The sequence below is a fragment of the Tyto alba genome, unplaced genomic scaffold (assembly GCF_018691265.1).
Source record: "Tyto alba isolate M040663 unplaced genomic scaffold, T.alba_DEE_v4.0 Super-Scaffold_30, whole genome shotgun sequence".
NCBI lineage: Eukaryota > Metazoa > Chordata > Aves > Strigiformes > Tytonidae > Tyto > Tyto alba.
Genome location: NW_024881305.1, coordinates 7,267,392 through 7,281,479, shown reverse-complemented (window position 1 = coordinate 7,281,479; position 14,088 = coordinate 7,267,392). Strand labels below are relative to the sequence as shown.

Here is a 14,088-nt window from a genome sequence, read left to right as displayed (position 1 = left end):
AACCTTATCTACCAAGGAAACACTGCCAACTTGAAGCAAAGCCAAGGCAATATTTCAAAATACTGCTCAGCAATGGAACACCATAGTTGATTACTTATTGGTACTTCCGCTCGATGGCACCCACAGTACTGAGCAGTTTTCACAAGCAAGTTCTCCCTGCACCAAAGCATTTACAATCTAATCTCACTGCAAAGAAGATTAGTGAAATTACTGAGCGATAATAGTTTCAGCAACAGAGGTAAAAATACTTCCCTGACACTTTTGGTCAGCTGATTTCTGAGGAATTCTTTAGACCAATAAAGGACAAAACAAGCCATTAAACATCATTCCCTGGGATTAATACAGGGCTCTGCCTCTCTCTTATGTAACAGGATTCTGAAATTCCCTCCAAGTACATGCATTAGGAGGAAATAATTTCTACAAACCTAAAACTTTAAGGCTTAGTTATTTTCTGATAGTTGCATGGTTTTAGAGGAAATAAACTGGATGTTAATCCTCCTGCATTTAATGAGAAGTGCCAGCAAACTCTGCTTCTGTCCATTGCAAGAAGGTCACAGTAAACTTGGCATATAACCAAAGCAAACTTGCATATACTAGCAATGAAATCTTGATGGAGGGAAGGCTTAAGCAGTTTGGGGTTTGGGTGTTCTTGTTATTGTCTATTTGAGCAAAACCTCTGTCAAAATGATTTAAAAATCCACCTATGTCCTCAGCTTTTTTCAAACAAATCACTTGGCACAGGAGGGAAACACTTAAATCAGCATATTAACTTACACTGACTTCAAATTATTTGTCAATGGTTTTACATTTTGGTTTTTAATAATGTCAGGAAAAGAAGAAATAACTTACATGCATCTCCATATTCAGCTGCAGGATAAAGCTGGTAGGCCACCAGCTGTGCAAACATAAGAACTGTGCCAAACAGAATAAAACAACCCTCATTTCTGCTTGTTATACTTTCATTGTGATCTTCCAAAAAGTCTTGCAGGAAAAAGGAAAACTTATAAGAAGACAGGCACTTCTCCTTTTTGTCTCGATTTGGTTTTCAGTGATTTTCCTACCCTGACTCACTCAGTTTTATGCTGGACACTGTTCCCCTGCTACGTGCTGCTTTTTTCAGAATCCAAAAGGCATGCCCAAGACACTACGCACATTTCTTTTTCCTAAAGATTGGCTACAACTACAGCAACTGTTTAAGAGATACAGTACTTTTTAAAGAGGTTTTCTTTATTAAGCTGAACAGCAAACCACCTAGTAACCTAGAGATTATATATACTTTATTTCATTACCTTCAAGGTAACTGTTAAAAACATTACACAAAACAGAAGCACAAAGGTGTCTATCTGTTGCTTTGTCTATTTCTTTGTAACTTTTACTGCCAGCCTTAACCACCACAGGAATTTTATTTTCAATGATTTACAAAAATAATTTCTTTATGCTTAACAGCAAATCATATATTTTTTTTTTCTTAGAATATCAAGAATTAAAACTGGTTTAATTATTCAGATTCACCCAGCCACCTGATCTCAGGAGTTAAGGAAGGGATATTTGCAGGTACTCTAAGACATACTAAACTGCAGATCTAATACCTTAGGCCATATTTTAAATTTCTTTCTGGGAACCTTCTTGGTCAGCCCTGAGGCTGCACAGCTCTGCTAGACACCCACAGCAGTGGGTCTTAGCTTGCCACCGCTGAAGACTGAGATGCCCGGACAGCTCCCATAGTGTTGATGAAACATTTCAGAGCAGACAGATAAAAAACAGGCTTAACTTTGCCACACAAGACTCGATGACACTGGAAAACGCAGACAAACAAGCTGAAAGTCACTGCTCTAGAGCAGAAAAACCCAAACCACTTCCTACCCTAGCATTATTTCCACTAACAATTTAATTTGATAAACTGTATCACTGTATCAACCAGTAATTAAGCAGTCACTTCACACCGAATTTTTTCTCTCATCTGTTCTTTCCTGAACATGAAAGCAGATTTTTTTAAAACACATTTCTTCCCGCCAAACACAAAAACAGTGCATGTGCCACCGTGCATCACTCGGCCCCTGGTCAGGGGGCCGTGCCGGGACAGTGCAGGACCCCGGGGGCACCGCAGGCGCTCCTGCCCCCCCGGCTGCAAGGCGGCATTTCCACAGAGCGGCTCAGCGCTCGCCCCCCGGCCAAAGGGCCCCCCGGCAGCCCCGCACCTTCTGCCAGCCGAGGGGGAGCGGGACCCGGGCAGAGGGGCGAGGCCGTGGCTGGGGAGGGCTCCAGCAGGGCGCTGCAGGAGGAGTCGCCCGCCACGGGCTCGCAGAGGCAAAGCCCGAGGCCGGAGACGGCCTCTCCCCTCTCCCCCGCGCCAGCACGGCCCGTTTTGCCCACAGAGCACGCAAAGAGCCGATGAGCACTTTCAAAGGGCAAACAGATGGGTCCTGGCAAAATGGCTCTCGAAACACATGCTACATCCTCGCCTGCATGCTAAACCAGTCCTTAATAGAAGGGACACAATTTGAAACCCAAACCATAATAGAGAACATTGAATTGCTCTCAAAATACAACTGTGAAACAATCCTAGTCCAAGTGAAACTAATTTCCCCCTAAATGTTTTATCAAAACCACCTCTGGCAAAGGCAGCAGGGCCATTTCAGTGGAAACTCAGCACTCAACACTTTCCCTTATATTCTCTACATTCAAAGCTTGATATACAGGCTAAACCACCAGATATCGATGGTTGTTTTTCAGAGCAATTTCTGGCAGACAACTGCACAGAGCTCCCAACTTGTATTTTTAAAATTCAAAACGGCCTTCAGTGTTCTTCATAGCTCAGAGAAACTGGCTGATGATATATACTTCAAACTGCATTTGATTACCAGGAGGTAAACAACACTGGAACGTACCAGCCATTCATTTTTATTTCTAAGACATGAGATCTTTATTCGTATTTGCACTACAAAGGAGTGAAATGTCTAATGGCCAGGCCTAAAAATGTGTGTGGGTTTTTAGTGGGGTGGATGAGCAAGGGAGCTTGTTTTTTCTTTTAAATGACTATAAGGTTTAGCCTGTGATGCATTTTAAGTTGAAAACTTCTTGAAGTTTTTATGTAAACCTGTAACGGTCTGCAGGCAGCTACTGAATGTTGTAAATCTGCAAGCCAAGAATCCAAGATGGAGTAAACATCACCCCAATTCACATCGTCCAGGTGCCTGAATGATTGTTTTCAGGAAAAGTGGTTTCTTTAAAAAAAAAGTATTTTCAAGTCTTTATTTCTTATTGTTAATAAGCTTCAAAGATCAGCACTGGAAACACCCGGGCTGTCTCGCATCTGCAGCTGCCTTCTCTGTGGCAGCATTTGCGACAGCCCGCGCCGCGCGTGCCCGGGCACTGCAGGAGGGCCGAGCCCAGCGGGACAGCTCGTGCACCCGTGCCCAGCTGGGAGGCACACCGGAGCCGAGACGCGGCCAACGCACTCTGCAAAGCAAACCTTTTGGGCTCCACCAGGCCGGAGTTTGCTCTGGCCCTCCCCAGGGGCACGGCCCCTGCACCAGCCCCGGACTCTCCGCTGCAGCGGGGGAGGCTCTTTCAAAGGCGCCTGTGCCGAGCGCGTCCTCACACCCTGGCTCAGGCTGCCACGCGCCTCAGCCCCGCACAGATGTACCAGTGTGTATGTATGCATGCTTACAGTCTGACAAAGGAAGGATGGGAGGATTGCCATGTTCCCAACTCCACCCGAGAAGCCCAGGTGACATCCAACGGTTCTGTGCAACTTTGATGGAAAATGCTGTAGTCCCTCATGCCTTTTACGCAGTCAAAAGCGGACACGGTCCCATCTCAGGTGGGTGCACTTGGAGGGGATGAGCTTCCGCACAGCAGAGGTGTCCATAGGTGCAGGAGCTCCATAGGCTCCTACAGCTCCCATTTGGCTAACAGAAAGATAAAGTTTTAAGTAACATCCAGCACATGGGAGAAGAGTTCCCATGTCTTCAGTTTGAAGATATCCAATACCCTGGGACAAAATTAGAACAAACCTGAACATCTGTGCCTTCCCACACACAGTTATTAATTAGCACCTACAGTCACTGGAATAGTGTTACAAGGCAAAGTTCAATTACTGAACTTTGTTGAACCTGACTCTGGGGACTGCCCCTGGCACATCACACCCCTGAAGACACATTTCCTGCTATCGGGGATTCCCTGCTGTGCGTTAAGGCCTCATACTTGTGCTGCGAGAGAAGGAGCAACAAACTCCTAATCCTGTTCTTTTGTACCATTATTACGCATTCCCATTCTTGTACTTATTTCCTTTGTGTTGTAATTCTACCTCTCTCTGTCTCGCTGCACAAGAGTTTTTCCAGGCTGGTGATCCCTTTCTTTGCGTCTCCTCTACTTCTGTCTCTCTGAGGTAAGGCGAGCAGTCATCCTCAAAGTACTCCCCAGTATTCTCTGCAGAAGTTGTGACCTGCACCTCCCACGCTCCAGCACCTGCACCACCGCAGAGACACGGTGACGCTCCCAGCTCCTCCGGAGCCCCCAGCACCAGAGGCGGTCCCGGAAGGTCCCAGCCTCACCAAACCAACCCGGCTTTGTACACGTGCAACGCAACCATTGTCGTCGTAGTCGGATTTTGGGTTAGGTTCTCGTGGTAGGGCAATACTAGTCTGGATTTGTAAGAATGCATGTTCTCTATTTCCAAACGCAGTAGATTTAAGGAGACAACTTTAGTTGTCTTTAACCTTGTTGATTGCCTTTACCACCCTTCTGAAAAGAACACTTCATTATCATGCAGATAAAAATAATGCATTTCTAGACACCAAAAAACAGAATACTTCTGCTGTTTATATAGCATCCACATCCATATTCATAAGACACCAGCTGTTTGTCTGATTGTATTTATTATCAAAAGTCAGTAATGAAAAGGCACTGAAGTAGAACACAATAAGAATCGATATTCAAGCGTACCATGATCTGACAGAGCTAGAATTCAAGCTTTCCCATTTTTATACAAGTAACTGAAGAGATATGGCAATCCAGAGCTTAAATGAATTAACTTTTTAACTCTATCTCAGGAAAGTAATTTACAATGGATCAAGCTATACAAACTAGACTACTATTCAGCAAGTGAAGAGTGACAGAGGATGCATAGTGAACACAGTAGTGATTTTCAATTTGAAGGAGTTACATTCAACTGAGAGCAACCAACAATTCATGAAAAATTACAGGCTTGAGAAACACACATTTTGAAAAGTAGCTTTAAGCAAGCATTTTTAAACATAGCTATGAATACACGCTTTAAAAGCTCACTGTCAGAGAAAGCCCAGAGTTATGTCTAACCACTCTGGCACGCTTTGCAAATGAAATTACATTTTCACATAAGATCATTACTTTTAACACGTTGCATTTGCATATGACAAAAAAAAAAAAAAAAAAAAAAAGCAGTGACATAAGCCTGAACAAAAAATTGCTATGATTGTATTTCATATTGAAAGCTACATCTGAACTAACCACAGAACACGGCAATGTGCAATCACTCGTACCGGCACCTCAGCAGTGCTGAGGGACAGCTTGTACATAGGTTTTAACAGCCAGAATGGAAAAATTAACATAAACCCCAGCAACCCTCGACTTGCTGCACCCACAGTGGCAATCCCCTTTTCACCAGCAGTGCCTTCGCAGCCTCCCTGACGCCACACTGACAAACACCCTTCCTAGGGTACTCCCCTTTTCACCAAAAGTACACTCTCTTGCTTTTAAAACTGCTAAGTTTGGAAGCCAGGCTGTCGTATTCAACTACTGCTGGTACATCACCTGGGAGCAGCTCCCGTTACCACTGTGACCCCTTGAGGGCCCCAGAAAGATTAATTTAACACAGATTCAAATACCAATTAGCAACTAAGAAGATGAATTACTTAGCACTCTGGTTTCGATGATGGTGTAACAGATCAATACAAGTCTGCGATCTTCTTACTGCATTTTCCCCTCACCTTCTGTTCAGTGGAACCAAATAAGGAATTTGTTCTCAAATACAAGGAGCTCATATTTTTCTTAATCCAAATCTAGTACTCTCAGGAATACTACTACTTTGAAGAAAATTGTTCCCATTCAGGGAACAAGATATGATTTAACTAACAGCCCGTGAATGCGACAAGATATTTCCTAATAGGAAGCATCATGAATTAAAAACAAGAACCAGAAGAATGAATTCAAAGACCTTAAAACAGAGCAATGTTCAAAACTAGAGTAATTTTTTCAGCTGTAAATCTGAATGCACAATCCTTGTTATATTTTAAGATTTTTTTTTTAAAGAATCATAAGCTGAGAAGTATCTTGAAGCAGATATTTCAATAATAAAGCAGCATGGTGCATAGCAAGTTATACAAGCACAGCTTGTTTACTTCAGGAATTTTCTAAAAAGACAGTTTAGTTTTAAAGTCTCTTTGCTTTATAAAAGCAAAATGAAAATTCTTTTTAAAGCATTAAAGAAACTGTATCTTCTGAGCACAATAAAAACCAGCCATTTTCTACAACTGACTAGCATTTAATTAAAGCCAGCCAAGAATTCAATAGCAATACCTAGACAAAAATTATGAAGACGAAATCTGCTGCTGAAATCATGGCTTCTAACAAAGGTTCACATTTATTTCATTCTTGGCTTCATTCACATCAAAGAGAAAGCCTCTCGCCACTGTAGAATAGAGGCGAAATGACAGTTTCCAGGATTTTAAACAAGTTCTGTGCTGGCATGTAAACCTAGGGTTTGTTTTGTTTGTTTTTTTAAACAGAAAAGCAACATAAACATATATGCAAGAATTTCAATCAGAACTGTCTACCTGAATGAGTAAATTTCCTTGCAGGAATAACTGGAACACAAGCGCTTGCTTGATCATTCAGTCCTAGTGACAGTCTCATGCCCCTAAGGCAGGGGACATGGACACAGAGGCGGCAGGTTTGGAGAACACCCACTGCACTACCCGCTCTGCCACCAGCCCCAGGTAAACACCAGCCTTACTCTGTGCTATTCTACTGGCTCTCTCCTGAGAGACATCAGCAAACAGTACAGGGAAGAGAATGGCTCTCCTGAAGGGAACAAAAAAGTACAAATTAAAACCATGATGCTAAGCAGCACAGTAGCAAAAGCCACATGAGGCCTTGTTATCATTTGAAACTAACACACCAAGAAAGAATAGAATAATTAGAGCGCATTTATGGTGAAATCATTAACACAGTACTCATTGCAGTAAAATTTAAACAAAGGAATATGTGAAAGGGAAAGGCAATATGTTCTATGCCAAGAATAATACATTTATATAAAGATGAGTATGAGAAACAATATTATAAATTACGTGCACATACTAATACCCATCCCTTGGCAAGTGCTTGATAGTCCTCCGCATCCACACATCTGAGACGCAAGCTAATGGCTTTTTGTGCAAGGCAGCTCTCTCAAACTGCTACAGGACACACCACTGCTACTGCCAGTGCCTTAGAGAAATGACAGCCTCCAGCAGGAAGCATTTCTTGTTCGGTTTTCTTTTTCGAGACTGCACATCTGTCTTCTGCCCAGTTTCATGAAACTGCAATACCCTACACATTCATTATAGCAGCCCTGTATGTTTTGGGCTTTTCTTAGCGTGGTAAAATGAATCAACCTTTCCTTCTTTTGTGTAAAAGTGGATCAGTGCCCATGCACTCTCAGGCAGGGAGGGCAGCCTTCCTCGCCAGCATCCAGCAGCCCCCACCTAATGCACACCAAGGACTAAAGGGCCTGAGCTGGCTGCCTCAACTCCTTAGTCTAGGAGAGTAGCACATTAGTCTGTTTAATCACCATGCTGGCCTACTGCCAGCTTCCAGAGAAACACAGAATTAGGGTAATGCCTTTCCTCCAAGAGGCAAAATTATCCTAGTGTGTACTCTGATCTCTGTTTTAACACGGCACATTCAGAATTCATCTGATTTTGCAAAAACAGCCTTGGAGTGCAGCGTGTCCTCCTCTCTGCCTTAATTGCCAAACATGCAAATGTTTACCCCCACATGGAGGCTTTGTACCTACCTCAAGCACAAGAGAAAATGTAAATGAACCTTATATACTCAGCTTTGAGTATTATGTCTCAAGTGCTGAATCCTGATATGAATCACTGTATTTGTCATCATTGTTTTCATTCATTCTGCTTCAGAGAAGGGACCTCCGTGCACAAGTTAACTTCTAAACATTTCCCTTAACTCCTGGCAGTAACGGAGGCACTAGGGATCCATCACGGTGCAATTTTATAGTCGCGTGAGAAAACACATTCCGCAATAAGTTGTCTTCTTGTAAGCTTGCACTAGATTTCAGTCAGGAGAGCATTTTGGTAAGATAAGGCCTTGATAACTTCAAGATCCTCAAGTCCCAAGAGCATTGCATGATATACTGAAAGATATTGACCCGAAAAAAATTAGTTTGGTACTGAGAACTTCAGAGTACTACATCCACCTGTCAATCATCTAATTCTCTGTACTAATGCATCGTAATTCAAATAAAGCAATAGATCTGAAGTAATTAAAGAAGTCACCTTGCAAAGCTGCAGACTATGGGTGCACGCACAGAGGGTGGCAACATACATCAGCTTTGGACTGGGGTGTACTGTATGCATTGTGAACTGCACAAAGGACTGGAAAAATAAAGACCCCATGAGTTTCGTGAACAGGAGCTGGGAAGTCCTTCACACACCCCAGCTGGGAGAAGAGACATCAAAGCACAAACTGCCACCTTAGTGCAGGCCAGGCAATCCAGGCTGGAGACAACAAATAAATCCCCAGTCAGAGGAAGGGCTCCAGCCACGACTCTGAAATCCAGTTACGAAACAAAGAGATGGGAAATAAAGGTTTCATAGTTCCAGGAGCACTGAGACTAAAAAAGTTTAGTCTGAAGGGGACTTTTCATCATTTTAAATCTTGCTGCATTTTTTGATTAAAGACCAGTTTTGACACAACGGCGCCAACGTGCATTCTCTCAATAACCAAGGGACAAAACTATGCACTCTGGAAGCGTTTCTCAAGTGGAAGAGCTACAAGACTCTGCCCATTTCTTCCCAGATGCTAGTTATAGCGGCCATGAAACCATAATTGCCACAGAGTAGCTGTATTCATCAAAGCATCTCAGTTTGGAAGGAAAACACATTCCTTCCTACGTAGTATCTGGCAACTCAGGCTGCAGAAAGAGGAACTTGCAGATAATCGGTAACTTTAAGTCTGCAACCTACTTTTGATGTATTTTGGCTACCATGCTGCTATGAAGAAAGAAGACATTCGAAATTATATTGATGAGTATTTTAGCAAGCAGGCCCGCCCGCACATACAAACATCTTTCTGGCTAAATCTGAATGCCATATGCAACTAGTGGGTACCTTCAAAGGATGAACTTGGCACTAAAAGACAATGGATTTGACTGAAGCAAAATGCTTTAGTTCTTCCTTAACAGAAATAAAAGAGCCTGCAGCAGTGCCAGCTAGTTACAAGGATAATGTACTAATCCGAGTAACACTGGACAGGGAAGGTCCTCAAGCCACACGGCAACCATCGCCTTGATGCATGTGAGCAGGCGATTAGCTTCAAACCAGCACTTACCAAGTGTGGCTAAAATACAAATGCACTCATTAGGATGAGCCGGCCTACATTACTGTGCGTGCACATACATACAAATACCACATCGCACAAAAAGCCTTATTTCTCTGTACTGCCGCTTTGCTCATCTGATCAAGATGATGATGAATTATACAAAAATAGAGGTACAGTTATAATCTCAAGCATCAACTAGAATGAAGGAATATCTAACTTTTATTTAGACAACTCAGATCCTGGCATCAGTCCAGGTGTACTGGCAGAGAGCTCGAGACCAGCCTTCGGCAGACTTTGCTATGTCGACCCTTACCGATACCGGAACCGCAGACTTTCCAGCTAGTGTGAACACACCTGAGCCAGACCCCGTCTGGGGCACAGCTCTGGCACAGACGACACTCATCCCCAGCCTGTGCCACACCAGTCTTGTTCTCCCTCCTCAGCAAGTAAGGATAGAGCAAGGAAGGGAAGGACAAAATTCTTCATCAACAAAATGGTCCATCACTTGTGATGTGCAGTTAACAGATGGCGTTCAAATTAACATTCATATCTTTCAAGTGTCTTATCAAACAAGACTAAACAGCATCTTGAAATTTCCATTTTAAATTTTCTATGAGCTTGCTAGAAGCATCACAGACAGATTTTACTGCTGTCAACTAAAGCTGTTGCTGCCTTCAATGAAGGACTACATCCCTACTTGAAATAAAGCAGTCCAGTCCCCTGATATGCTGTTCAAGGCCATTGGGACACCCGCACAGACTTCACCCAGAAGACAGAGCCAGCTCTTAAACACCAAAGTTGCCCTTCTAAAATGCAGAGGCACACCATGAACATCAGGACCTTATACGCACCCTAAAACTCAGAGACAAGGCAACAAATTCCTCACTGTCGTGGTAAAAAACCCTGAAGTTGGATCCCCCTCAGACTTCTGTCCCAATAGCACTCAAATCTGAAGAGCCATCAGGCACACGAAGGCCTGCTGGCAGAGGCACTCCACGCCTTTCAACCTGATGGTTCTTTTGCGAGCGTGCAGTTTTGACTGGAGAAAAACATGAAACATGGGATGTGAAAAACGAGTAATGCAATTACAGATCTCCAAGAGTTCAGACACACTGTGAGCGCACCAGGGACCACCAGCTCCCCAGCCCGCCCTCCCTCCACCACCACTCCCCACACCTGCCCAGCCGCCCTCCAAGGGTCAACAAGTCCAGAGTGCTCTGGATCACAAGGGGTAGAAGGGAAGCCAAATTCAAAGTCACAGGTCTTCACAGAGAACACCTTATCAACAACTTTCCTAATTACATATACCCTAACTGGAACACTGCCACTGAGTGCTACTGCGGCAATCTTGCAAAAAAAACAACCAAGAGAAACAGTATGCTCTAAAATACTGTATTTAAGGACACCAAGTCTAACACAGAAAATTACTGCAAAAATCATCTGATGTGGTAAATAAGCTTGCAATATGTTCCAGTATGGGAAAAATTGCTGGATCTGAAGCTTCAGCTTGATTTGTTCCAAAAGTTATATAAAATCAGCATAAAAAAGCTAGTTTTCTTTTTACAACTTAGCCTAGCATTCAGTTTACAAGCTCTGGAAGACTATGCTAAACAGCACAGGTCTTTGCAAGACTCCAGCAGTAGCTTCCTTCTGCCGAGAAAACCGCTCCTGTATTTAGCCACTTACTAACCCACAGGAGAATTCTGCTCTTATCTTTTAGCAGCTACGCGGCCACAGAAGGCTCGCCCAGCGAGAGCCTTATTCGAAGTCTGTTGATACTTTGGTGAAAGCCTATTTGGAAATCCACTACACCAAAATACTTGAACTAAACCAACTGACGGACCTTCAGAAACTAACAGACTTTCTTTTAAAAAGCAACCCACTCTCCTCATTAGATGGCATTTATTCACATGCCCAATAGTTCCATTCTTAGCTACAGTTTTAGCTGGAATCAGAAGTCAGTCCTGGTGGTGATCTGGACCCTCTTCCCATTGGCATCGTATTCCCCACCTCCCACCCCTTCCACACCACCAATGATTTAAGGAACAGGCAACACATCGCTGTTCAGTATTTCCTATTTGGAACTCCTAATGAAAATCATCTGGTCCTGGACGTTTTCTACTATTCACTGTATCAACTTCTTCTAAATCTTCCCTGCCAGTTTTAACTTGACAGTTTGAGACCTCTCTCTGTTATGGAAAGTCCCAGTACAGGAATACCCCTATTTCCCTCGATAGTAAACACCAGAAATTTCTTTGATCTTCTAACTATAGTTCCATCTTCCACAAGATTTCTCATTTTAAGACCTTTATTATTATTTTCTATCTCACCTAATCTGTTTCTTGATTTTTTTAAATCCTCTTATCTTACATTTAACTTGCAGCTGTTTGTTCTTTCCTATTTTCTTCACTCAGATGGAATTTCCAATTTTGGAAATAAAGCCATCTTTCAAAGCCTACCAGGATTCTGAAGGTGCCTTTAAGCTGTGGGCTTGTTTTTGTTTTTTAACTTGAAGATGACTTTTCATCAGCGGTCAAACGAGGAAAATCCGATTTAAAATCTGTATTACCTAAAATTAAAGAGTAACCCAGCACTTACGAAAGAAGTACAAGACAGGTGTTAAACAAGGAAGCTGTATGAGAAGTATCACAGACTCTAGTCGTGGAAATACTGACATCAGTCAGGATTCAGAGAAAAATAGTTTTACTGAAGACAGTTTCTTTGTAACACATGCTGCTCATGCCTGGATTGTCCGACCAGGAAAGCGGTAAATCTGAAGCTCATTAAGCTGTGAATCATTAGCCCATGTGACTGCAGGTACCACTATTCAGCATTAACCTGACATTTGACAGGCATGTTGATAAAGAAGATTTTACCACAGGGATCTGATATCGCTAACTAATAAAGCGTACTCAAAATTAATCCGAAAATATGGAAAAAAGAAAACTCAGCGTTTGTTCTCTCTCTTTGGCAAAACAGAAACTGACAGTCTAGAGCGGCAGCATTCCGCAAGCCAGGCTCCCATCCGCCTTAGCCCTCACCATTCAACGCCTGCCCCTCAGCCGGCTCCGAGAAGCAGATCACGCAAATACGGTGAAAACCCACGAAAGGTCGTTTCTTCCAGCGGCAGACCCCGGACGGCCGCTGCCCGGCTGCCGGCGAGCCGCTGCCGCGGGCACTCGGACGCGGGCCCCCGGGAGCCACGGAGCCACCCGAGCCCTCCCGCCCAGCCCCGAGGGCCACCGCCGCCCGCCCGGCCGAGCCCCGCGCGGGTGCCAAACGCGCCCGAAATAGAGCGGCGTGAGCCCAAGCAGCCCCCTCCGCCCCCGGGCAGCGCTCGGGTGCCGGAGCCGGCGGGCAGCGCTGCCGCCCGGCAGCGGCCGGGTACCCGGCCCTCGCCCCGCCGGGACAGGCGCGCCCGACCGCGCCCCCGGGTCGGGCCGCCCCGGCACCGAGCCGAAGGCGGCGGCCCCCGACGGGCCGGGGGAGCGAGCGGCGCCCGCCAGCACCGCCCCGGGGCCGGGCCGGGCCCCCCGCCGCCCCCCGCCGCAACGGGGCCGCCCCTCCCCGGCCGCCCCGTTCCCGGAGCCGAGGAAACTTTCCCGGCGCGGCACCCGCCCCCCGCCGCGGCCCTCCCGCCGCCCCGCAGGGCGCCGGCGCGGCCGGGCCTACCCGCGGCCGGCTCGGCGGCGGCGCGGGCAGCGGCGGGGCGGGCCGCGGGTCCGGCGCGGCCTGCGGCGGCCGGCTCACCTGGGCGCACGGTCTTGAGGCGCACGGGCTCCCTGAAGTGCCGGACGACGGCCAGCGTGTCGCGGTGCGTGAGGCCGCTGACGGGGGTGCCGTTCACCTCCAGCAGCACGTCGCCCGGCGCCGGCGCCTTGCCCGAGAGCAGCGCGGGGCCCGGCGCGCCCTCGCCGCCCGGCGGCAGGCGGCCCGCCAGGTAGGGGAACTCGCCGCGCTCGGCGCCGCCGCGCAGGAGGTCGGGGTCGGGGCCCGCCGGGCCGCCCCAGGAGACCACGCACTCCTGCACCTTGCTCAGCCAGTGCCGCTTCTTCCGCAGCGTCTTGGACATGCCGCCCCCCGGGGCGCCGCCGCCGCTCCGTCGCCGGCCGCGGCTGCCGCCCGTCTGCCGCCCCGCCGCGGCGGCGCCCCGCCCCGCCCCGCGCCGCGCCGCGCCCCGCCCCGCCGCGCGCGCCCCGCCCCGCCCCCCCGCCCTCGGACCCCGGCCACGGCCCCGCCACGCCCCGGCCGACGCTCTGGCCACGCCCCCCCCCGCCCGCCGCGCCGCCGGCCCCCCGGGGCGGGGCTTGTGCCGTCACGGGCAGCGCGGCGGGCGGGCCGGGCCTCGCTGCCCCCGTCCGAGCTGCGCGCCCCCGTCCGAGCTGCGCGCCCCCGTCGCGGCCCCGCCAGGGCCTCGGCCACGATCTCCCCTCAGCCGCCGTGTCCCCTCAGCCAGGATCTCCCCTCAGCCACCACGTCCCCTCAGCCACCACCTCCCCTCAGCCACCA

General features: G+C 47.1%; 1 protein-coding gene across 2 annotated transcripts in view; it reads right to left on the bottom strand.

Moving 5' to 3' along the window:
- Positions 1-13,725, bottom strand: part of MAGI3 (membrane associated guanylate kinase, WW and PDZ domain containing 3) — a 72,363-nt gene extending 58,638 nt beyond the window's left edge. For both annotated transcript variants that reach the window (XM_042800121.1, XM_042800122.1), the window contains exon 1: positions 13,330-13,725. In XM_042800121.1, the coding sequence (XP_042656055.1) occupies positions 13,330-13,651 (322 nt within the window). In that variant the 5' untranslated portion in view covers positions 13,652-13,725. The remainder of the gene's footprint in view (positions 1-13,329) is intronic.
- Positions 13,726-14,088: the final 363 nt, after the last annotated feature.